The 26354-nt window shown below is 41.6% G+C and overlaps 1 protein-coding gene across 2 annotated transcripts; it reads left to right on the top strand.

Moving 5' to 3' along the window:
• The first annotated feature begins 3775 nt into the window (after nt 1-3775).
• lepr (leptin receptor) lies at nt 3776-25696 on the top strand. Of its 2 annotated transcripts, XM_070831799.1 has the most exons (21): nt 3776-3909; nt 7538-7595; nt 8324-8376; nt 9483-9710; nt 10904-11033; nt 11505-11680; nt 13547-13695; nt 14627-14768; nt 16163-16323; nt 16446-16542; nt 16768-16867; nt 17797-18011; nt 18273-18427; nt 18997-19150; nt 19350-19432; nt 19520-19733; nt 21927-22133; nt 22218-22301; nt 22401-22494; nt 22963-23038; nt 23597-25696. In XM_070831799.1, exons 2-21 carry the CDS (start codon nt 7582-7584, stop codon nt 24542-24544), a joined length of 3480 nt encoding a protein of 1159 aa, XP_070687900.1. In that variant the 5' UTR covers nt 3776-3909; nt 7538-7581; the 3' UTR covers nt 24545-25696. The 2 variants fall into 2 exon arrangements, with proteins under 2 accessions (XP_070687900.1, XP_070687901.1); XM_070831800.1 differs by lacking the exon at nt 7538-7595 and having other exon boundaries at nt 3788-3909.
• The last annotated feature ends 658 nt before the right edge of the window (nt 25697-26354 follow it).

The raw sequence follows: 26354 nt of genomic DNA, 5'->3' as shown, positions 1-26354 counted from the left end.
ACAGTAATAATGATAACAGCAATAATGTGACTGAACTTGGACTTAATAACGAAAGAGGAATGTGATACCAGACAAAAAAAAACCCTCTTCAATTAGTCTTTCGTCTTACTTTTCTAACACTTTCTGCTCAGACACAGCAGCATCCGGCGGCAGAGCAGTTCCAGGCTGCTGGCAATAATGAACAAAATCCATCTCCATAAAAATCAGTGGGCTGTAAAACTGATGTGATGCGCCGCCATCGTGACGCAGATCAAGGAAATCCATTTGCAAATGAATCTCCTCCCCTTACCAAAGGGAAATTTATGCAAGCGCACAATGACGCATCCTTTCTACGTCATAAAGTTTGATAGTGACTGCAGTAACTACTCACTCTGTTGTTGACACACACACACACACACACACAGACCTTTATTACTATACTTGTGAGGGCGATATATTGTAATTCAGTGCAGGCTTCTGTAACCATAACTGCTCCATGCTTAACCCTAACGTAACCTCAGACTGGTCGTAGTTCCACCCTGAGGAGTATAATACCTTTATGGTTAGCACTGTTGCAGCCCAGCAAGAAGGTCCTGGGTCCAAATCTGCCGACCAGCTGTATCCTTTGTGGACTTTGCGTGTGCAGACATGCATGTTTTCCCCTTGTCTGCCTGGATATTTACCAGATGGTCCGGTTTCCTCTCTCAGTGCAAAGGCATGCAGGGTGGCTGAATTGGATACCCTAAATTGCCTATACTTGTGAATGTGAGTGTGACTGCCATCGTCTGTCTATAAACATTAAGCCTGTAATGGACAGGGAACTGTCCCCGAGTTCTCATCCGCTGTGCAATGAAACGAATGGTTGGATACATTCTTGACCTTAGAATTGAGTCTGGCCCTAAAATGAATGCATAACCATGTGGGCACTGGGGTTTTGTTTAACTTAGCCTTGTTATAATTTGGAAAAGTCTAATTCAACATATCGGAACCCTAAAGTAATGGTTTGGCTCTCCAGATTGGAGGTAAGTCCTCAAATGTACACATACACACAGTGCTCTTAGAAAACCGTCAAAACCATCACCTGCGGTATGGACTGTCTGATGACAACACACCAATGAAACAGAGAGAATAACCAAAAGATGTGAAATTGTGACTTAACACCTCAACTTAATTAGGAGTCACACCTATAGACAACGTAACCATTAGCTTGTCATCATGATATCCATTTATTCCAACAACCACTGTTGCTAACAGCATGTGACACTTCCCGGAATACCATGTCTGATCTGTTTGTCAGCTGTTTGGCATAATTACTGTTGTAATTATACCACAGTAAAAAGAATTACACCTGTTCAAACAGCAACAGTTATTTGACCATGCAAAACACTGGAAGATTCATCTATTATTAGTATTTGATTAATGTATAAATATGCTTTGGCCGATTGGCCGATTTTGTTTCAACTGTGCATATATAGAATCCATCTGGATGGCAAATCTATTGATTTTTTTTTTGTGTGTATTATACACATATATGTGTATAGAATTGTGGTTGAAATATTCTGTCATTCAAATCATCCCTCCATCCGTTGTCTATACCGCTATATATCCTTTAGGGTCGAGGGGGGGTTGGAGCCAATCCCAGCTGCCATTGGACACACCCTGGTTGCCAGTCAATCACAGGGCCGACACATAGAGACACACAACTATTCACACTCTCGCTCACACCTACGGGCAATTTGGAGTCACCGATTAACCTAACCTGCATGTCTTTGCATGTCATAGAGAAAACCGGGGGGAACATGTAGAGAGGACATGCACACTTTTTAGTTTAATTTAATGCTGTTTGCAGGGTCAAGACCACTAAACATTAAGCCTGTGAGAAACACTTGTGAGCTGTGTTGTAAGCAGAAATGAGTCTCTGTAAGTGTCCACCTTTACTCTCGTCATACTGACACTCCCTGCATGTTTCCATTTACATGAACCCTCTTAAATGCAATGTTCTATCACTTGTTGTTTCTGTTGCTCAACATCGATAATATCTCCTTATTAGCTATAATCTGGAGGACAGAATTGGAGAAATGTCTGGCAGCAGAGCAGTAATGTTCTGTATTTTCAACCTGTGTACCATGGAAGTAAAAGTTTTGGGAAACATGGGCTGAAGTATAAATATGGCATACAAATATCAGGCCACATCACCAGGACAACAAAATCATTCACTATTCATACCTCTATGAGGAATTCTCTATATAGTTAATAGCGACCCAGACATACTTTCCATTCAAATAACCGATTATTGACTGGACTGTCTGTCTGCATTTGGAAAAGTGGGTTGACTTAGTGGTATGGCCAAGGATCCACATCTGGCCAGAGACTTTTTTCCAGCACTAAAACAGTGGAGAACTTTAAAAATTAGAGAAATAAAAAAGAAGGGGGGGCTCAGCAGAGGTCTGCATGAGATCATCAGGCTGTTTGCATCCCTGTTTGTGCCCTATTCCACTGTAGTCTGCTCACTCATGCTTCATGCCAATACAAGAGCCGATTGTGACATTTGTGTGACTGTCTGAGTGGTTTTTAACCGACAGCGGCTGCTCTGTCGTTCTGCAGAAGTCAGTTGTTCAAAGGAAGAGATACAGAAAGCAGATGGCAGTGATATTCAGAGGAAGGAGGAGACGTAGGGGAGATGTTGGTCTTCATGTCTTCATGTGATAAGCAGTACTTATCATCACATTCAACTGCCCGTCTAGCCAATTGGGAATGTGACCGGGGTTAAAAACTGGGGTTGACAGTGGCAGGGCACTCGCCTTATGGAGCGACCTTTGACCTGTGCAACATTGATAAACTTTAATGCTGCACCAAGCCTTAACAACAAGGATGTTCTGATAAGTATATCTCTCATAAGTATCATCTTGGGAATCCTGGAAAGTAGTGTATGTGTTTAAGCTGGTCTTTTATAGCTTTGTCTTACTGTTTGCCACAGGAACGATAGGTATATTACCTCAATAAAATAATGCTCTCTTGTTGAGAAAGGAAGGCTCAAATGATGACATATCATTCTGTGCAAACTAACTCAAACTTTGCAGATTGTTTTGAGAATTCAATCATTTATTATGAGCAGAATTACTCATACAGATTTCAGGTGCATAGCTGCAAACTCACTTATTTGTACAAATACTGCTTGAGAAACATAAATCTAGAGGGGAAGTTGCTGTTCCACAGAGATATTACACAAGCATAGACAGCAAAGTTTTTGACTACACCCTTGATGACCGGACCCCACATGGGAATGTGACGTGAATACGTAGTACACAAACAGAATAACTCTTATGTTCATATAAATACGAGTAGTAAGAAAGTAAATGTCGAAAAAAGTATGCAGCAGCATGACCTATTATATCTTTATTTATATTAATATTCTATTCTATTCTAATGCATGAGGTACATTTTAATTTCATCATATTTTATAAAAGATGACTTACATGCAAAATCACAAAGCGCAAAGCAAGAAGTTATAGAAGTCAGATAAATGTAACCTAATGCAGTAAAAAATATAATATCATGATGTGTTGTTTTTGTTCTTATCAACAGAGAAATGGTTGTTTTTCAGTGGGCTGACCGGCACGGATCCAAAGTAGTAGGATTTCCGAAGGTGTTCCTGAACTCATCACAGTGGGCTGGGCGCTGTTCCGTCTGCCTGAGCCCCCCCCCTCCCTCTGCTCCGGTCTCCTTTCTGCACAGCCGGTGTTTACGTCAGCGAGGCAGCGGCGGAGTGTGAGAGAACTTAGTCTGTTTGGGAAAACCAGACTGAAGTGAGCCTCAGACATGGACGGAGAGCGGACGCATCTTCACTGAGGATTTGAGCAGCACCTGAGTGAACCCTGGCTGGGACAAAAGCTGGACACAAAGCCAGGGGAGATTTCTTCTGCGACCCACGTAAGGAGACAGTTTCATTGTGATTAAGTCTCACTTTTAACGTCTCAAATAACTTATTTCTGTGGTCGGGTTTCCGCCGCTGTGGTGACCTTTCTCACCCCCCCCCCCCTTTTCTCACAGAGGTGGGAAATTACTCACCCACTTCTGTCAAACTGACAGTTTGCATGATGTATTTATTGAGCTTTCCTCTCATTTCTTTTTAGGCTCCATTGATTCTAACAATTGATCATAGATAGATAGATAGATAGATAGATCATTTCAATGGAAAGGTGCAGTGCATGGTCTGTTGGTGAGTCTATATTCATCTTTTTGAACTTTTTATCTTCTTTTTTAAAAAAGCTTGTAATTTCTTATAGTTTTCCCTTATTTCTGATGCACTTTTCATCACCTGTCAGGACGAGAGTAGCCACTGTACATGGCTATTTAAGGCTGTTAAGAGAAGAAAAGAGAACTAACTTGTCTGATTTCTGTATGCTGCTACTGATGCCTCTGATGGGGGTGGGGAGGGCAACAAGCCCCAGCGCGCCTCCATTCAGAGGAGCTTGAGACTGGCAGGGAGTGAGTCAGAGCAGGATGAATAGTTTGCGAGGTGGAGACGGAGCTTCCCCTGCATGTGGAAAATACTTTCAGATGGTTGTCCTGATCCAGCCTAATTGTTTCCAAAGAGGATGAGGAAGCAGCAGCAGAGACTGCAGCCAGACATGGCAACAGATGGACATAGAGCAGGGGTGTCAAACTCATTTGAGTTCAGGGTCCACATACAGTCCAATTTGATCTCAAGTAACATCATAGTATATCATAATAATATCATAATAACCTATAGATACTATAAATAACGACAACTCCAAATTTGTACCTTTGTTTTAATGCAAAAAAGTACAAGTACTGAAAATATTCACATTTAAGGAACTATCTATTTACACTATTATTAACACCATGAACGACCTGAAATGTTTATCATTTACACATGTGCATTACAACTTATAGATCACAGTGTATCTCCAAAGGCACAAAACATTTAGTCACAGGTATCTGGAGCTGAACAATATACAGTCCCTGACAAAAGTCTTGTCGCTTACCGAAGTTGTCGGAACAACAAATAATAACTTGACTTGTAGTTGATCAATTGGAATCTGAAATGGTTTATATGAAAGGCAAAGGCCTCTGGATTATGTGTATTGTATCAAAATAAGGTTTTGTATCATTCATTGAGTTTTATCATTTAATTAGAACAGAAAGGTCAGATTTGGCTTGGACAAAAGTCTTGTCGCGTACAAAAAAAAATGTACGGTAGAAATTATATTTTATTTTGAATACACAAACATGCTACAATAACATCACAGCATAAAGCTATGGTCCCTTGGGAAAAAGAATTAATATCGTGTATGACCCCCATGAGCTTGGAGGACTGCATCCATACGCCTCAAATAATTTATTGAGTCATCTGGAATGGCAAAGAAAGCAGTCTTGGGCTGTATGTTTGATCATAGAGGTAGGGATGTAACCATCACTTCTGCATAATGACCATCAGCCAAATGTCAGAAGTGATTTTTGCAGCACAGCAAAGTCAAACAACAAACAAACATGAACAAGTGTTTGTAATATCTTGATTCATTCATCAATAGTTCTACTGCCCAGTACGTCACTGGATGTTTGGCTGCTGCCCCAAAAATGTTCGGTCCTATTTTCTCACTTTGGGAAAGTGTTCACTAGCGCTGCGCTAAGCACTTTATCCACAGTGAGAGCTGAGCTAGTTAAGGATCAGTGGATAAGTGTGAGAAGCCTGTAATGATTATTTTATGTAATTTAAGACTCTGAGGTTAGTATCTGGTAAACCTACAGTTGACTCTGGTTAACCTTTAAATCTTAACCAGCCCCACTGAAAACAGCCGGTAACATCAAAGAGGCATTTCTGTACTGCTAGAGTCTTACTAGATTTGTAGTGGTCCTTACTAGACTTGGTTATATAATGAAATGTGCAAAGGCATGATGTAAATTTGTCAATGATGATTTTGTGATACTGTTTATACTGTGACTATTATCCTATTAATATCTGATTGGATTAAAGCTTTGCAGGCAGCGACGCAAATCTATGAGCAGGATTTCTTCATGACAGCTTCGGTTATTTTATCCATATATCCAACAGTCTCTTAATGGAATATTTCAAAAATGTATTTTATCTTATAATATACGTTGATATCATGATATAAAATTGTGTGTACTGTGATAAGGCATTCTATCTTCATAGTCCTTGGTAAAGCCTTGGTTTGGTTTGGATGGAGGCTGAAAGTTTTGGTGCAAATGAGGGTCCCATGATGCTGCTTCCTACCATCTAACATGCAAATATAAATGTGTGTGAAACCTTTTAATGAGCACCCAAGGCTGCCATCGACACTCCAAGAACAAAAAAGATCCAGATGTAATACAAAAACACCGGGCAAATAGGTCAAAGCTCAACTGAGGTCCCTGACCCTGAAGAAAAGTGTTTCAGCTTTTCACTTTTCAGTTAATTAGTCACAGAAGTGTCCGCAAGGCTTCTGTTCTGATTAACATGGAAATCTGTCAACCTCCTATTATTATTGGATAAGTGAGAACACAGAGCGCGACATGACAGGTCATCACGTATCCCCAAGAGCTACGGATCCTGGCCCGAGTCAGCGTGTTTTAGTTTTGAACGTTTGAAAATGATGACAGGTGTGTGTGTGTGTGTGTGTGTGTGTGTGTGTGCGCTGCGTGTGGGAACAGGTGTGCTTAAACACACGAGATGAGGCTCAGTGACGCCTTTACATCCCACGCTTAATTAATTCTGTGCCGCTTTGTTATTCTGCAGGTCTACACACACACACAGACATACAGATTGTACACTTTGACAGATTCCTCTAAACATTGACAAAACTACACATCTACTGATTGATTTGCAAATGATCACCTTACACACCCACACACACCTGAACACAAAGTTCCTGAACACACACACACACACATGTTTGTTTTTGATCCAGCACAGCAGTGTATTAATAGATGTGCTCACTGGCTTGTGTGAGGTTGCACTGTATCAGTGATGATTGATGATGTATTGCCTTGTCGCTCTGGCTCGGCACCACAGTGGACAGCTTTATGAAAAAGGGTAGTGTCAATCAAAATGAGGCACAACATACATTAATTGGAGAGGAAATGTGTGAGAAGAAATGATCACACTTAATGGGGGAAAATGGCTGGAAGAGAATGGAGAGCTGAATTTTAAGGAGTGGGTCGGCGTCCTCGGAGATGATTCTGGCGTGTGTTGATGTCTTCCAGTGAAAACAAAGAGGTGTTTTTGGGGAGCTGTAGCTCTTGAGTATTTTGTCAGTGAAGCACGAAGAGAGAGTTCTTCCTGTGAAATAGGGTGTGTATGAGAAAGTCCTCTAATACCATTATCTTTGCCAACCTTCTTGGTCTCCCATTGCTGAGAATTCTAAGCTGTTTTTTTTTTTTTAGTCCTTGTTTCCCCCATTTTTTCCCAAACTGAGGTCTTCATCGGTCCTGCTGGAGTCAAAATTACCTTACTTGCAGCACTGCTTCAAAATCTTCGGGTATAATCACCTCAAGAGGCCTCTGAAAACCATCTCTTTCTCTCTTTTTTTTTTAGTGAGATTCACCCCAGCCAAAGCCCAGCAAGGTCATGCTTACTCTATGACCACTACAATGTAAGTACTCCGACATATAGACTAATCTTCTGTTACTGTGGCATTGTTGAATCGAATTCACCGACTGTGAAAGCACAGATGTCTGGATTGATCATTGATATCCCCCCTCCTACAGATGAAGGTAGTCTTATGTAATATAGGTGTTCTAAAGTCTCAAGACATTTAATCTGAAGTGGTCATGACAGAGGTTTTTGGGAGAGAAATACACAATGCACAGATATTTAGGAACTGCTGCTTTAAGATGAATAAGGTATGAGCCCGAACATTTGTAGACATCACACGTTACTCCAAGCTGTGGTGCTGAAGGCTGTTAAAGAGACATACTGACCGATGTCTTGTGTCGCAACGGCTGGCTTTATGTCAGATGAGTCATTTAATCTGTAGAGAAGTTGGTCCACCAGTTCTTCCACTGTACTGTGGATCTGTGTTAAACTCAGGCTTCCTGGCACAGGATTGATCACGGTGACGTACGTGCGTGCACCTCCCAATGCTTTTCCACTACACCTGTTCTTTTGCAACAATGTCTCATATTTTACACCTGCGTTATGTTTAGGCAGCAACACTACACTTACACCTGCCTCTCTCAGTGTCTGTCTTCATCTATGTCTCCTTTCTCTCTCACACTCTATGTTGCAGTGGTTTTGGTTCTTTGTACAGCTGCAGTCCCAATGTTTTTCTTTATCTCCGTCCATCCGCCCATTACTTATCCCCTCTCTGTCTCTCTGCAGGGTTCGGTCTGTAATGTTGACAGTCCTGATGCATATTTTCCTGGTGTCCCATGGTGAGTTCCACCTCCAGCACAACACTTGTCTTCTTCCACCTCACACTAGTTTTCTTTCTTAGAAAATCTTCACGTAGAGCCTCTTCACACTTGGAATAAACAGGGAAATCTACCTTAAAAAGGTTCAGCTCAAAAATGATCAGAGAAAATGACGATATTAGATTCAACCTCATATATTACATTATTCATGCAACACCAAAGGGTGCTATTGCTTAATCTCAATCTCTAATTTATGTTTATGTTCTTATATTTACAAATCCATGTTAGTGTAAGGAGTTAAATTTGTAAAATAGATGTTATGAGGTTTTGGTCCTGGCAGACAGATTCTGACAAAGTCATTATAGCTAACATGATTAACGGATGTAAATCTGGACCTTAATAATGCGTACAAGTGTGAGGGTTGGCCTTCTTAGAAGGAAACGGTAGTCATTAAACCCCTATTGCCTTTTTTCAATCATTGGTGGTAGTTTAAGCTTAATTTTCACTTGGAGCTGGCATTTCTATTTAAGTAGTACTCGGGTTTTGATGGTGTAACACTGGTCACGATGTGTAAGTCTATTTAATCTCCAGATACACAGGACACAGCAGCCTCACACTGGTGCAGACACTTGACTCCTTGAGATTTATCGTGTTATTGTGTCATATTTCCCATGTGTAGAATGTATGGTCAGAGGTGCCAGACCAAAAACCACTGGGCGGTTCTTTTTGTCTTCCTCCACCTACACGATGACTCTTACCTACGCTAAATCAACATCTTCAACATCATCTTTTTCTGCTTTTTCTTAGAGACTTAAACACAGACTGTGATCAAAGCCATTGGCTGTTTGGCCTCCCTTTAGAAACAGCAGATGATACTGCAAAACTTTTTGGGGAACAGAAACCACTGATTCCCACTAATCCAGCCATTTAGTCCCTGGATATCAGTTATATTTAATTAATGACAAGGGGACAAATCTTTGCCAATTCAGGAGACATTTGGGGAAAAAAACTTGATTTAACTTTCAAGAAATGTGTACACAGACGTGAAAAAAAGAAAACATTCTATTTAAATTGTGCTTTAACTTGTATATATAATAGAGTTAACCTCCCTGCCTGTCTGGGAGCAGGTGCTCAGTGTTTGGAGCCTGAGGGGGGAGCCTCCACCCATTCAGGTGCCCTGGACCTCCCATGGCAGGATGAGCTGTGCTGTGACTCACCTTCAGCCCACCTCACCGTGGAGAGAGATGACATTCAGGCACAGGAGACAAACCGCTCTGAATCAACCCTCCCACACCATCACCGCTGCATCTTCAGGAGTTCCACAGCCGAATCACATCGTAATCAGTCCTCTGGGAGTAAGAGTTTGTTCAACCTAAGTGTCAAAAATGTTTCTTAGCACAGAAATGACCAATCTAAGTATTAGTGTATTTAAGACACATTTACCGTGGTTGGAGATGCCCTCCTGTCGGTGCAAATGAGAAATCAGCTTGTCAGGACACGTCGACTTCAGACAACCTGTTCAAGACAAACAGCCTCTGCATCAGAGAACATGAGCATAAGTGTGTTAATGTACAAGACAACATGCAAGTGACACACTTGTGGTCTCAAGTAGCAACAGGGTAGCTGTGATATGTGGCTCCTGCTCATCTGAACAAACAGCAGGGATAGTGTGATAGAGCCTCACAGTACTGCACTACTGTGATTCATCAGTGAAAGAGAGATCTTTTAAGACCAGCCTAACGGGCTCATTACACTTTAATGGCTTTACAGCCTGCATCCCTCCCAACCTCTCGTCACGGTGACCGACCGAGTGATCAATTCAGAAGATCGTCTGATGCACAAAGGATTCCCTTTTTATCAGTCAGCACAGCAGAATCAAAGCAGCTGTGTCTTCCTCTCCAACTTATCTCAGGAATAGTTCAACAACAGTGTTTTCTAGCAGAAAATAGAAGCACAAAGGTCGATGAGTTTAAAAAGCAGATCGGCACCAGTTCAAGTGAGTCATAATTATAAAATTATGTCCTGATTTTATCAGCGTGTAGGTGGCGATGGAGGTTCGGCAATATTGAGGGACGAGGGAGGTGAGAAGGATTTGTTTGTTTCCATCGATCTCTGAGGAGTAGTGACGCATCCAAATCAATGGTGATTAGTGAAGACCCTCCAGCATTTTGTCTAAGCTATTGTGATTAAACAGAGTTAAAGGCCTGTGCTGTGCCTCCTGACTGCTTTATGAGGCCCTTTGACTGTCAAGTCAAGTGTGTGATTCAGCTCCAAGGTCCATAGTCATTTTGTCCCTCCAGCTTTCCCCAGATTATATTGCCAGGCCGGAGCCCTATCACCACATTGCTTGAAGCTATATTATATATACACTTAATTATGCCTTATTATGGCTGTCCCTTTGGTTTCATAGCAACGGTTTAGTTCTCAGAATAATAAATCAGGCTTTTTCTCAGAAGCCTTCATTAGAAGGTGACAGTCAACAGGGTCACATGACATCGGTAGGTGGTTCTGATCACGCTACTAACATGTACATGCAATTTCTTGGCAGGCACCTGTTTGGACGTACTGTGCAGAATTGATGAAAACTGGGAAAATGTCACTTGTTACCTTCAGTCTCGTGGTCCACCATCAACCACAGCGGACGCTGGTCTCATGGCAGTAAGCTTACAGCGTCTTTTGTGAGTATGAAGCTGCACTCTCTCATCTTTTACTATTACTTTTTGTTCTAGTTTGTGTGTTTGTGTGTGTGTGTTTGTTTTAGTCTGATCGGAACCTTTCCCGACTGCTCAGTGGGGGGTTAAGTATGTGCGCTTACTTTGATCAGCTGAGGGGAAGCTGTGTGTTATTACACTGGCTCCAGGCTTTTATTGTGGAGGGGATAAAAAGACCAGTTCACCAAGGATCTAACACACACACACACACTTGATAAGAGATGCTAGCCGTGGTACAGCTCTAGCATCTGTTCTGAAATGTTGTATTCTGTAACTATTAACAAAATTTGAAAATGGTTTCACCGTTTTGTTTCGTTAGTTGTTCTGCAGCTTTCAATTAGTTTGATTATTGAATTCATATTATTACATTTCTGATATATTCTACAGTATAAATTAACGCAGACTTGACTAAAGCGCTTTTTCGTTACCATTTCCCAGGTCTCATAAAGAGGACCACGAGGTGAACGACGGGAATCCTGTCGTCTGTGAAGGGGAGGATTCATTCACGTGTGCACTTGCTCTTGATGAGACTTCAGGCGTTGTCACCGTGGTAACCATCAGCATCTCTGACGTCGTGGCTTCACCGGTTCTGCTCAGGATTCCTGCACGACCTGGCAAGAGTTGCAATCTTTGTTTTGCACAGTTCTCTTTCCCATATTTTACGCTAGAAATGGATTCAGAGATAATAGAATTTAAAACACAAGTCCCACAGAATCATAAGCAAAAGCTTCTTTCTACACTCTCAACGTCGAACCAGTTAAAGGAAGGGGAAGAATCCATTGTGCGGAGAGAATGGTCTTCTTTTGATGACATTGCAATTTATAACGTATTGCAACCCTAAGTGATGGTATCAGTTCTTGTTTCTACTTAACTGGAAAAACTCTTGCTCCACTGTAGCTAGAGTTACGGCTGTACTGTCGGGGTTGACCCCACTAACTATCTTTAGAGAAGAGGGATACACTCTTTTAAGTGTATTACAGTAACTCATCAAAAAGTTAAGTTCCTGACATTCATGCTTTTTTTTTTTTTTTTTTTTCCAAAGTCATTCAATTACTGGCATTAGAGCCCTGAGAATAAATGCAGCCATGAATGGAGACAATGCAGGGCTCCTCAATGCTTCAAACACTTAACACACCAGCTTCGAAGTCATGAGTCATGATAAGGAGAAAGCATTTCATTCAGTCCCGATTGGCAGACGTGACCAGAATTGCTGAGAGCAGTCCGGCCATGGCCTTGTGTGTCTCTTCGTATATGTATGTTTGTGCACGCACACACACTCACACAAGCTGAGTGATCTGCACAGTGATAGACATGGACTTTCCATGCTGTGTTTGGCCAACCAGACCAACTCTTTGGTTACACTGACTGCACAGTTACCCCATGTTGTTCTGTGTTCTTCACAGTCTAGATCACAGTGTTGTTAGGAAAACCTCCATCCCTCTAAATTAGCTTTTCTGTGAGCATTCAGTGAGGATTATCCAAAGGCAAAGTGTGTGTGTTCTATGGTCATAATTATTTTGGGGGAGAATAATCAACCTAAAATGACCTAAAATGAAAACATTACAGCCTTGTTTTACAGATTTGCCATCCAGCCTGAAAACGTTGTTTGGTATACTATGTACCACCATTGAGCGCTGTTCAGCTGAGTAACACTTGATGTGAACAGCTATTGATGTTATCTTATTAAGAAAGTAATCAATTTGCTTCACTTTGACTTACATGCTCAAATTTGCCCTTCAAAAGAGAATTAAAAACCCTTTTTTCCCTGATGTGAATGTAGTCCTGAAGAGAAACTATTGAGCCATTACGCATACTGTTGAGTAATCTCCTCTCTTCCCATAGGTATATGGTTTTATGGGACTCAATTATCTTTTTATGTGTTTGTCATACTTGAGTGATGAACTGGGGCATTGTTATGTGATCTGCTACATCTGTCTCACATCAGTGAATGAATGTAAATATAAGCCTCTGAAATCCACCTGAAACTCTGACATCAAGATGTGATTGATTCATTTATTTAATACTTATAATCCTAGCATAAGGACTACGGGAGTATTGATCTTTATCATCTAAAGCTGAAAATAATAACAGTAAATGTCACCTTTAGATATACAGTGCTGTTATGTCATATTTTCTTTGATACAGCAATAACTACCCCTGCAATAAATACAAAGAAATATATCGTCGGAATCAATAATTAGATAATAATTAAGGCTGCACAGTGGCTCTTTAAGTCCCTTACAGATGCAACCTCAGATGTTGTAATTTCATGAGCCATATTAAGGCAAGAATAATCCTCTTAATTTTTATGGACAGTTATTGTTCACATCTTTAGGATTAAGTAACCTGTAATAAAATGTGAACCGAGATTAAAGCGAGATCAAAGTCATTGCAAGCAATTTGATGTCTTTTGATTCTGCTGTGAAAACTATACTGTAAGTGTGTTTCTGCTTTTGAGATGATCCGTACTTTTTCCACAGTGAAACCAAGTCCTCCAGTCAACCTGTCACACATCCAGACCATCGAGGCAGAACTGATTTTACGCTGGAACGACCCATCAGACTTCGATAGTGGCCCACTGAGATACGAGGTCCGATACTCTTCCAACACCACTCATCCAGTCTGGCAGGTAATGCTAAGCACCGATAGAATACGTCCTAAGAAGTGGCACCTTGTAAGAGTGTGGTACCACTTTATAATATGAAGGGTTTTTCAACTGTAATTAGTCTGAAAAGCATTTGTAGCCTCTAGTTATAACACACAACCCCTTCTTAGAAAGTGCTACCAAAATATCCCAATGTATTTTTAACAAAACACGTAAACCTCATTTGGCGAGCTTCTTCCTTTCATTTGGTTTCAAAGTGGAATTATTAGATGCAGATTGCAAAGAAAGCCTTGACATCTTGAAAAATCTGCTCTCAGGTGTTGAACATCCTTTAGTGGTTGGTTATAAAATGTATAATTGTTGTAGAGAAACGAGTTATATCTTTAGTAGGTCACACAGACTGTACACATGCTGCTCTCACTGTAACAGTGCTGTATTCAAGCAGCACATTTCCACTGAATAAGACCCTCTGTTTGTTTAGTATGACTTGCTCACAGCCAGTTGGGTTTTAATAACCTCATAGAGAGTATTTAACATTCAACACTGGCACTCTGTTCAGCAGAGGATCACAAGCTCCATGATTCATCCAGGGCTGAGACTTTAGACCTACTGTGTGATATAAGTATGGGTTTCTCTTAATATCTTTCCATTAGTTTGGGTTTAAAGTCCCTCTGGATATGTATGTTTGGTGTTTTTACCATCGTCTACCACTACAGTCTAAAATCTTCTTTAAAAAGGCCTTTGAGGAAATAGCCAAGTTTTGCAGGTGTCTACACAGACCGCCTATTGGTTGTATGTTTTGGTAACAGTTACAGTTGATGAGACACCCAACAATGATTCAGTCTTCCTTGTCATGTGTGGACACGCCTAAAGACTATCCTTGATATTGATATGTGTGTGTGTGTGTGTGTGTGTGTGTGTGTCTGTCTGTTGATTCCCTCTCTGCTGTCTCCAGGTGGTGTCTGCTCCTGGAGAGCCCAGGTTGCCTCTGGATCTGAAGCCCAAACTGAGCTACACTATCCAGGTTCGTTGTTCCAGCCTTGACAAGCCTCCACTGTGGAGCGACTGGAGTGAACCCCACCACATCTACCTGAGCAGTAAGAACCATCTGTTTACATAGACACAGATAAATGGAGTAGCACAAAAGACATACAGTACAAGGGGGGCTGATGTTTAACAGATATGTTTGTTCTTTTCACTTATGATAAGCTTTTTGTAGCTGTTTCTTTCCTCTGTCATGTGAACGTGTCACACAGTACAAGGCTGTATTGTTAAAGCGTTTGAGCATTAAGCTCAAAACACCACTGAGTACAGCGTCACAGAGCTGCTAGCATGCCTGACGGCTTTTAGCCTTGTTTGTTTCAGTAATTTATTTAAAACTGGATTATACATACAACCTGCAGCTTGGGTGCAGCATTAAAGAAAAAAAAAAAAGCCTAGAAAATATTTTTTCAGTTGTTCATCACAAATCTGCAAAAAAACACACAACTCACAGCTGAAGTTTTCAAGGTCCTTTGTTCACTATGTTATTTCAGAGCTTATGGTCCTTCAGGGAGTGAACTTATATGGTTTCATGTTCTTGTAAAGCGCTTGGCTGAAATTCAACTCTTATTTTCTCTCAGAGATCCAGCAGAAGAGGACTCCTCACTGACTGTAGTAGATTCAAATACTGACCTCAATCACCTCTCAGTTAGATTTATGCCCATGCAAAACTATTAAAAGGCATGTATCTCATTAGCATTAATGAAGAACTCATTGCAGTATGGCCAAAGCCAATAGACTCTGAATCAGAGGTCGTTCTCGAGGTTAATGACCAGCTATGGGTCACACAGTAGGACATAATGGCTTGAAAAAAAGGAAAATGTCAAGCAGCAAATCTGTTCAAGTATTGAACATGAAGCAGCCATCCATGTGCAGACTTCTTAACGGGAAGCTTTTAAAATAATGAAACAGAAAATTGAGAAATGAGAGCGAGAACTATTTTTGTGTACGTGTTTCTCTTCTTCTCACATGTGGAAACTTGACCCAGGTGCAAAAACGTATCGGTGTGTCATGAGGTTAAAAGTTTGAGACAACAACTGTGAGTCAACTCAGTGAAACAAGCTACAAAAACTTAAAGTACCGCGAATGATGAGGGGAGTGTAAAAGAATGTATCAGCAGTAACAAAAAGCAGACAATTTAAGGACACATGCTACGTTATGGATGTTTGACCGTTTTGGTGATGAGTCACATTTCTTTTGTATTTGCAGATGTTTTTGTTAGCTGCATCTGAGGAGGTGGAGACCTCCATTTCAGAACAAACAAAAAAAGCTTTGAAAATCCCTGAAGCAGTTTTTTCTTTGTACAAATCAGCATTAAAACTTTGGGTGAATGAAAATGAGTCAGATGTTTGTTCAACTGTCTTCATTTTAATTTGTCATCATCCCTGGAAGGTCCTTTGTATAAAGACAAAAAACTGATGTGTGTGTGTGTGTGTGTGTCTGTGCGCAGCGGTGAGCTACATCCCTGAGAAAGTGGTTGTGCGACCTGGAGAGAACGTAACCGTGTATTGCGTGTTCAACGACCGCAGCATCAACGCCAGCACGGCCGTGTGGATGCTCAACTTCGAGCAGCGGCTTCATCACAGCCAGTACCACCCAGTCAACCAGTGGGTAAGAAAAAAAAAACAAGGCTTTGTTTGTTTCTGGGAACATTTCCAAAAAGTGAATTGACCACTCTATGTATTTTTAGAAAGGTACAGTCTATGTAAATAACTTTTCCCTTCCCAAACCAGGTCAGCCAGATCACAATGCGTCCCTCAGAGACTCGGATGTATGACCTCCTGCAGTGTACTCCGAAGACCATCCCATACAGTCAGATTTATGTAGAAGGTGGGCGTTGTTGTACTTATGTATAGTCACACTTAAACATTTCACCTCTGATGTCCTCTGAAAGTTGCTGGAAGTCTGGTTTTGGGCCAGTTTTCTGCTAAAGTGGACAAAGACAGGAAAGAGAGTGGCGGCATGTGACTGGACAACAATGTGAACCAAAACAATCCCAGTGCAGACGCTTGTTATTGTTACCTACACCTGACTTTTTCTCCCTGCGTGTCTCAGGAGCCTCCATTGATATAAAATGTGAAACCAATGGTGATATCGATGCCATGGACTGCAGCTGGAAGAACGCACAGTGGACTAATCCAATATTCAGATCCAGGTAAAGCAGCTCACAAATCCTCAAATCAATGCTCAGAACTCAGAGTGCTGAAAATCTGGCAGTTGGCGAACACAGTGTACGGGACAGCAGATTCACTGAGCACGCCCTGGAAATAGTTGTGTCCAACCCTGCTCAGTGTGAAGTGATACCAGGAAGTTTATATGAGCAGTACTCACATGAGGACTGGCTGTGTTTGTACTCAGGGCGAGAGAAAGGCTCTAAACTTTAGACTTTAAAGACCAAACGACAACAAGAATGATGTAATGTTTCATAGCTCTTGTTACCAGCAGATGTACTGCAGAGGCCTCTTGTGCAACACTAGTTTCTACTTTGTAACTGACTCTTTACTCCACATCTCCTTCTTGCTCAATTTTTGCTTCTCCTCTAACTCTCATCTTTTAAGTGGAGACAGAAATAACACATCACGGTGTAATTAGATGATCTGCTATTTTGTAATTTTTTGTATAGACCATCTTAGGCACAAATCCCCAGGATAGCCAAACTTATTTGATAGAGAAAAGTTACAAAAATAAAGGCCATAAAGGTTGTAAACATCCATCACAGATTACATATTTTCTGGTTCAACTCTGACTTTCCATACTGCCCAGCACCCAGTTTTCTCATTCAGAGGGTGGCTATCACAGACATTTTACTATAAAACTATAGTTTTACCTCCACATACAGTGGTTTTGGCAATCTGACCAAAAAGCTAATCATCTGACTGCTTGTTTGTTATATGACTACCTTGTTATGATAACCAATAGAGGTGATGAACTACTAGAATAAGACCCAGGTTGAAACTGGAATTATGCTCTAATTTGTGTGTGTGATATAGTCAACTATTGGCAAAGGAAAACAATTTGTATAAGTCCTTTAGGAACAACATGACAAAATCTTCAATGTCTTCATTTATTTATTTTTTGCGGCAGGTGGGCTGACCTTTCATGCGATGCGATGGAGGAGAGGGAAAGAGCTGGTAAGGAAGTGTGGGAGATGGGGGCGGCTTGCCTGCAGGTCCGCTCCAAGCAGAATTCCTGCACCATCCAGCCACTGAGGATGAACTGCTACAAGCTGTGGCTGGAAGTGCCGTCCCAGCTGGGCCCCATCAGGTCCAAACCCATCTACCTGTCTCCCATTGATCATGGTAAGCACGACGGATTAATGTGTTGAACATATGTCACTCATTCACAATCAACTGATTCAGCTCAACGAAACACCTACGAATACTGACCAGTCTACAATTATATTTTTGTTAATCAACTGGCAGTATTTAAAGCATATAGTACAGTAAAGTAGCGTTCACTGTTAATTATTGTTGAGAAATGTCAATGTTTTTTTCCATTTCTGCCGCTGCATGAAGCACACTCTCTTCTCACACTCTTCTTCCATGCCCTTTCCCCTGCAGTGAAACCCCACACGCCCTCTAACGTGAGGGCAGCGAGCCAAAGCAGTGGCGTCCTGATGGTCACATGGGAGCCTCCGCCTCTGCCGGTCATGGGGCTCCAGTGTCAGTTTCGCTACCACTCACCGTCCGCTGTGAGAGCCCAGCCTGAGTGGAAGGTGAGCCAGTCTGTTGCATTGTTTACCAACCACAGGCTGATAACAGGCTAATCTTTACTGAAACCAGTTATTGTAGGTACCCACAGGAAACCATCTAAACATCAGCTTGTAACTGAGTAATTAGCAAACAGAATGATTACCGCAGAGCTTTTCCAACTGTTCATTCACTCTTATTTTATTCTAAAAAGCAACATGGTTTACATTTGAGTCTCTTTCCAAAATGTTCCTGTATTTGTAAGAAGGATGTTTATCTATCAAGAACAGGCTCCAGGATCCAGGCGGTAAATACGTCTCATATGTCTTTAAATGATGCAGGTTGCTTTGACATTGACTCAGCTGGTCAGTTTAACACGATCTGACATCGGACCTTATTTCTGTCCCCTGATTAAAAAATTCTCTAGGAAATTGGCCATTTGTCACAAACATTCGCTCAGAATGATGAGAAAGATCAGGGATTCATGGTCTCCCTTTGTTTGGGTAAAATGGATAGATAGATGAAACAGATGTGTGTTCCACAGGCCACACATTTCCAGTTAGTTTTCATCTAAACAAAATTGTCATGCCTGCAGGTACAGAGTTCAGTGCGGGTGCCGTGGGCGGAGGTCACGGTGTCGGACATGTGCCGGGTTTATGCTGTGCAAGTACGCTGCATGCACACCAATGGCACAGGCTACTGGAGCGAATGGAGCGAGTCCGTCTACTCCACACCTCAGAACAGCAGAGGTACACCATTAATTTCCCTCTCAAAATTTCAAATAACAGTAACCTTTTTTAGATAATTGACAGACTGATGCCTGATGTGACTTTTTAAATGACATCTGACCTTTGATTTTAGCTCTAATGAAAAACGGCGCACATGATACAGAACATACCATCAGAGGTAGAAGCTGTCATGTGATGCATTTGTTGGTCTCCTCCTCAGTTCCTGAGCGTGGCCCTGATTTCTGGAGAATTCTTCAAGATGATCCATACAGAAACCAGACTAATGTCACTTTGTTATTTGAGGTACGACAAGCTGAAATCTAAACATTTTCACACTCATGATTAAGGCATAGCACTGAAAATGTTGGCTTCACTGCCCTTTATCCCCAGCATTTCCAAACATCGGGGCACTCTTACTGTGTCGATGGATTTGTAGTCCTGCGCCAGGCCTCTGATGGCTCTGTGACGAGGGAGCAGATCGAGCTGGTGTCCTCCTACAGCTTTGAGTGGAACCAGGTGCCCCAAACTGTGACTGTGGAGGCCTACAATAGTCTGGGGAGCTCCACTAACAACTTCCACATGACCCTGGACAAACAGCCCAAATGTGAGTGAGCTCGGATTTTCAGCAGCTGGATGGAAAATAGTGAAAAAACACTTTTATTCATATTTGTTTTTGTTTATTCTCATATATTGACACATTCTCTCTTGCACATGCAGCAAATTTATTCTACTATCAGGACATTAATCTGCCCTCTGACCAGTGTGGGGCTGCTCTGTTTGTTCCTTAAGTCCCTTGTTGTCAGTATTATGCTACATTCGTATTGCAGGACCATTCAAACACGTATCGTCAATGTGTGAGCAACAGGGCAATTATGCACCACCGGTTCTGTTTTTCCCTGCAAAGAGTATTAAATGTGAATCAAACACCTCAGGGTTCGAGCAGCAAGAAGCAAGAGCAGACGGTTTCTTCAGCAATGATTTGAATTCTGTAGCATGCTGCCAGTAAAGACGTGAAAACTGGCTTAGATGAAAAGGGTTATTGCATTATGAAAAACCGTACAGGTCCACAAATGTGAGGTTAAGATCAAAGCTGATTCATGATCAATGCTCACACTTACAGACAGGCATTGTCCACTCGAATCACAACTGCTGAAAAACATGTATAAACTGCTCGCTTCAAGTAATAGTTTTCTGTCTTTCACAGCAATGTGACAGATGGCAACCTTGAAGAAGTGAACTTTGCTACCATTTTGGAGGTTGTTGAGCTGCGAAAAAAGAATAATGATCTCGTCTCGTGTTCTTGTCACTTCTACCATGGCAGAATCACACATAACGTCAAAGCTGGGCAGATTAACAGCCATCCATTTAGGCAGGACCCTTAGCCCATAAAGGCTCTGAGTGAGGCAGTGCTGCCATTAGCTTTAGTGAAGTAAATACTAGAGATAAGCTACACTTAAAATGAGGTAACAAGTTTCCTTTTTTTCAGTAATAGTTCTTTGTGCAACACAGAAGAGTGTGTGTGTGTGTGTGTGTGTGTGTGTGTGTGTGTGTGTGTGGGACAGTTGGGTGCCTCTCTCCCATTACTCATAATTCAGAGAAAAATATTTTCATTAGACTCCTAACTGGCAGAATCAAAATGGTTTGATTTTTAAAAGAGAAAGCTATTTGTTGGACATTTTCCCACATGTATTCTGAGAAAAAACGTGTTTTCAGTGTTATTAGCAGCCAAACTAACAACAGGCTAAATTAACTCAGTAACTGATGTTGACGTTCGTATTTCCATCAAACCATTTAGTGACCTCCTGTGCCCTGCATTCGTTCTTCTTCTCTACGCTTATATAAATGTTTTTCCTTTGTCACTACTTTGTATAAGAAAAAGCATGCTACTCTAAGTGGCTATAATCTGGTTTTTTTCAGCACACAATGGTGTTCTGCAAATAACACATTGTACACCCTTATGGCAAACTAACTATTAGATTGTGGCTGTAGTGGAGATGAAGAGCCAGATTATTATCCTCAGGAGTTTGTAAAGATCAAAACAGGGCTAAAAAACAGTGAATATTTCACTTCATTCATCAGATGGAAACATGACTCCAAATTAATGATAATTATCTCTATCTGCTGGATATGTAAATAGATACCTGTTTGCTAACAAGTTTATATGTCAGTAAACATGTTTACAGCCTGTTTCAGCATTTCAGCGATTACATTATGTGCAGAAGATTTACCCGATTGTTTCACCTTTCAAATTGTTTTGCTGGCGGTGCACAATGCTGTCTGCCACAGGGTCTTTTTTAATGCTACCACTGGGGGGTGCCAATGTCAAAGCCTACACATATAGGATTTAAAGTGACTATAATCTGTATTTTGATAATATTGTATCAAATAACCGTGTGAAAATGTGACAGTATGAAAGGGGTCTCGTCATTATGAACCTACAGAGAATTATCACCTGAATCTGCAGCTTCCTTCGGTTTTATCGAGCTTCATCAAGAATTTCAGTTCATTATTTAGCTGTCCAGCCCGCCAAGTGGCCAACAAAATCACTTACTAATGGTTTAGAAATCTACTATAAATTTGTTGTGATGGCCAAGTCCCGAAACTGAAATGCATTTGTGTCAAAGCATTAAAATAGAAAATAAAAAAGGTGTTTTGTTTTTTTTGTTTCATCCCTCTAATAGAGCTACAGAAACATAGAGGTGATATGCTAAGATGTAAACTTCATATTGTCATGAGTAGAAGGAGGAGAGTAAGAGTAGAAGCCACCTAAAAGCGCTATATTTTTTCTGTACTGCAGGCCGCTGTGTGCAGTCGTTCAGTGTGTTGGTTATCAACAGCACGTGCGTGTCTCTGTCCTGGAGTCTGTCGAAAAACAGCTCCATACCTCTGTTCATGGTGGTCCAGTGGTCTCCACAGAGGCAACATGACTCCGGCCTTCACAAAGACCAGAGTGGAGAAACATGGGCTAGACTGCCCTACACTGACCGTCCCATCTACCTAAGAGGTAAGATGATCTTTTCTCTGGTTTTTCAGTACTTTATTTCTCAGTATAACTGAAAACCAATGTGATTCTGATGTATCATTTCAGGGGATTTCTTCGGCTCTGAGGAGTGCGGCTTCTACTTGTACCCTGTGTTTGCAGATGGAGATGGGGAGCCGGTGTACGCCATAGGTATGCCCAACATGCACCAGTTTTCTGGCATGACACAATACCAACGCTTTCATTGTGTTATTAATCAGAGGTCTGCTGTGTGTTTTCCAACTGTTGCAGCTACCAGAGAGGACCCTGCAGCCTACATGATGCTAATCATCATCTCCTTCCTCTCCATCGTCCTGTTCGTCACCCTGGTCCTCACCCAAAATCAGTAAGAGCTCCTGTTCAGTGAAAAGACTCCAAATCTCCGAAGACGACAGAAATTAAACACAAGATTGATGTTCAGTCACGAAACATGATGCACACAGGAAATTGCCGTACTAAACTTCCGATATTAAATGAGTTTGGGGTGTTTCAAAAGTACAACAGCAATGTGTTATCTTACAAAAGACACTTTTGTGGTTAGTTGTTTTTAATCTTTTACCAGGTATTAATCGTATAGCATCCGTTTTTTTTTAAACCAGGCACCTGTAAGAAATGATAAATGATAGGAATCTCTGGGGTGCAGTCTAATTTAGGGTGCAGAGACACTGACCATGAAAAATTAGTGTGACATTTAACAGGTCACAGGGGTGTAATTACACTTGATGTTTGCTGATGGAATGTGGGGAGAGGGAGGGAGGAAAAAAGCCTTGTGACAGAGAGATGAAACCTAAATATTTTCTGCATCTCTTTCCAGGATGAAAAAGTTTGTGTGGAAGGACGTGCCCAACCCAAACAAGTGCTCCTGGGCCCAAGGACTAGACTTAAAAAAGGTTAAAAAAAAATTACCTCCACTCATTATACACACACGCGTTGTGTTCTTGGCACTTCAATGTTAGACTTGGAGTAATTTAAAGAAATATTTCTACATTTTGGAAAATCTGTTTTTGCTTTCTTGCAAGAATGAGAGGAGATCTCATCACTCTCAAGTCTGTCTGTCAAATATGAAGCTACAACCTAGTGAGGCTGGCTTTGCTCTGTTCACCAGCCTCACAGTGATGATAGTCCCCCCCCCAGGCCAAGAATTAGTACAGCTCACATCTCCCTGTAAAACTACAACTTGTCTTTACACTTTACAGAGAGAAGAAATCTTGGCAATAAAGTGCCTATTTCATAGAATTTCATTTCCCAAAATACTGAACTATTCCTGTCTGGTTTGTTTTTTTCCATGCAAGTTATCTTTCTGCGGTTTTTATATAGTCACTTGATAAATACAGAAGTAGACACATGTTCTCATTTGTGCATGCACATATACTCTATTAATTGCTCTTTATTTATATGCCAGCTCATATTCTGAAAACTAATGGTCCTGTCTTTGCTCATCTTTCTAGAATGACACCTTGGACCACATGTTCCAACCTCCAGAGGGCTTGCCAGCCTGGCCGCTGCCGCCGCCCTCTGAGAACATTTCCAAAGTCGTCATAGTGGACAAGGTGGATCTCTCCGTTCTGACCACAGCTTTAGTTCAAGCCCCACTTGTATCCATAACTCCCGACCCAGACACTTCTTTATCTATCTCCTTACCTCTAGGGTTTGACTCAGAGGTCGACCAAGCCCAGCCCATGGAGAGTGAGGTGCTCCCAGGTGGAGCTCCTTTCTTAGCCCTTAATCTGGATGCTTTATCCAATTCAAACCCAAGAATAGATCAGTTACAGCTAGTCGACCCCCCAGACGACCAGCCCCCAGGCAGCACTGACAGCTCTGCCCAGCTGTCAGTCATTTATGCCAGTGTGCTGCTCTTAGATCCGAAACAGGAGCTGCAGCCCATTCATCTCCACTACAAGGACGGTTCCGGCGGCAGCTCCAGCGATGAGGGGAATTTCTCTGCCAACAACTCAGACATTTCTGGATCTTTCCCCGGTGGCCTGTGGGAGCTGGACAGCTGCCGTGGTGGGGAGATGGACGACCCCCGGCGCTCCTGCTCCTACAACTCTGTGGAGGAGCTTTCTGAAACATCAGAGCAAGAAGACGAAGAGCGGGTGAGAGAAGAGAAAGACTTGTATTATCTAAGGATGGACTATCCAGCGGAGGACGAGGAAAGCGAGGAAGACGACGGGCAGAGAGAGGAGGAGACAAAAACTGAGCTGCTCAAAAATGTCGTTTTGAACAGAGAAGACTGTTCTGTGGAGTCGCACCCTTTGCTCAGCCTTGAGGACTCGAGCGAGCTGCTGTCAACTCCCACACATGGCTTTTCTCCACTGTACCTGCCTCAGTTCAGAACTGCCCCTTGCACGAGGCAACTCACAGCGCAGCCGCAAAACAGCCAACCCCAGCTGTGACTCTCCCGCACTCTGAAAACAGGCATCTTTAAATCTGTCGTGTCTTTGACTGCATCATGATTCGCATATGTTCCCTCAGACATAGTGAGGTGTCGAACCAAAAAAAAATACCTCAACTCAACATATGATTGCAAATTGATGTTCATCAATGCTGCTATTGTGTTTTGCGGAAAAGACATCAGGAGGCCTCATTTACAGGCATTTATTTCTTAATTGGGCTTTAAAACCCAGATTCTACTGTGCCACACTTCTCCTCTGCAATCAGTCACTGATGCAGGAGCGGCTGCTAAGAAAATTTAACTCACGTGAATAAGGTGGAGATAAGGCTTGTGGAGTCACGTACAGCTAATGCTCAGAGAGCAGTAGGCAGACTGTACAAGCAGAATATTGGTCATTAGGAAGGGATCAATAGAGGAAGATGTCTTGTGGCTTCAAACATCCTATACATACAGCATATTTCATAAGTGGATATACTGTAGATGCATATAAAAAAGATGTGGGGATGCAGTGTGTGCCCACAATCACTCCCCTGCTCCCACTGCAGTGTAGAAGTCATTTTGCATTCTCTGCTGAAGTATATAAGTAAAACATAAAAGAGGTTCAAAGAGAATAAGTAAACGCTCAGAAAGCGCACAAGAGGAAATGCCCAGAATCTGCACAGTTTTGGTTTCCCCAAAGCACATAAACTGTGAAGTGAAGGCAAACCTTGGACGTCACTTCAAAGCTGTCGGTGTGACGAAGTGAAGCCAGTTAATGATGAGAGCAGATGTAGTCTGTGAGCAATTGCAGGTGATTTTTGGTCAGCGAATTTACTGCATTCGTAGGCAGCTTGCGCAACAACATCTGCATGGACTAACTCACCCACCAACCCAAAGAATGTTTTTTGTTTTTTTGTACTTTTGTGCTGTAATGTATTTGAGACTCTGTTACAGTTTGTGAGAAATGTGATCTATTGTGTTTTTCTGTGCGCCGTTAACGTTAACACCTGCTGTCTGGTGTAAAATAAATACAAAAGAATGTATATTTCAAACCAGCAGAAGCCAGAAATTAAAAGTTTTGAAAACATTAAAACATGGTTGACAGAACATTTTATTGTATATTGAGATCTTATGTCTATTTTTCATGGTGAAAATAAAGTGTTTATTATTGTGAGTGTGTCCCCTTTGTGTAACGTGGATCAGTAACCACCAAGTGAGCTGTTCAGGCCTCTGCAAAGGTGCAAACTTCAGGTGCTGCCATGAAGAGGAGCAGGAATATTTAGGAGTTAGTTGGTTACGTTGCCTGTTCATGTTTTAAATGAAGAGACAGTGCCTGCCTAGACCCTTTTACACACACACATTGAGGTGTGTGTTCTAATTGGGTAATTGAGGCAGTGCCAGCGCCAGCACCCTTTTGTTTTGTTTTATTTTTGTTATTTTTCCACTCTGCAACACCGCACCCTCTACAATTTACATACACCTACGTGAACACCACTGATGTTCCTGACAGATGCAGCTCTGCAGTTATTTTCCAGTTCATTTGCTTATGTTGTGCTACATTTTTTGCATTTAATAAAATTCCGTGCCTTTACAAAACAAAACAACAACAACAACAACAACAATACAAAACAATAACCGCATTTAGATGTCTGACAAAAACTCCTTCATTTAGGCCTGGATACACTGTAGTATACAATAAATCAAAGAACAGTGAGCAAACAGGCACCACACTTGGACATTTTGACCCATCACAAACTCTCAATTCTTAATTGGAAAAAAAACATATGTGCTGCTCTCGCTTCTTTATCAGATATGTTTTTAGAGTCTATCCT

This window comes from Pempheris klunzingeri, chromosome 6, assembly GCF_042242105.1.
Source record: "Pempheris klunzingeri isolate RE-2024b chromosome 6, fPemKlu1.hap1, whole genome shotgun sequence".
Classification (NCBI taxonomy): domain Eukaryota; kingdom Metazoa; phylum Chordata; class Actinopteri; order Acropomatiformes; family Pempheridae; genus Pempheris; species Pempheris klunzingeri.
This window is presented reverse-complemented; position numbering and strand designations above follow the sequence as displayed.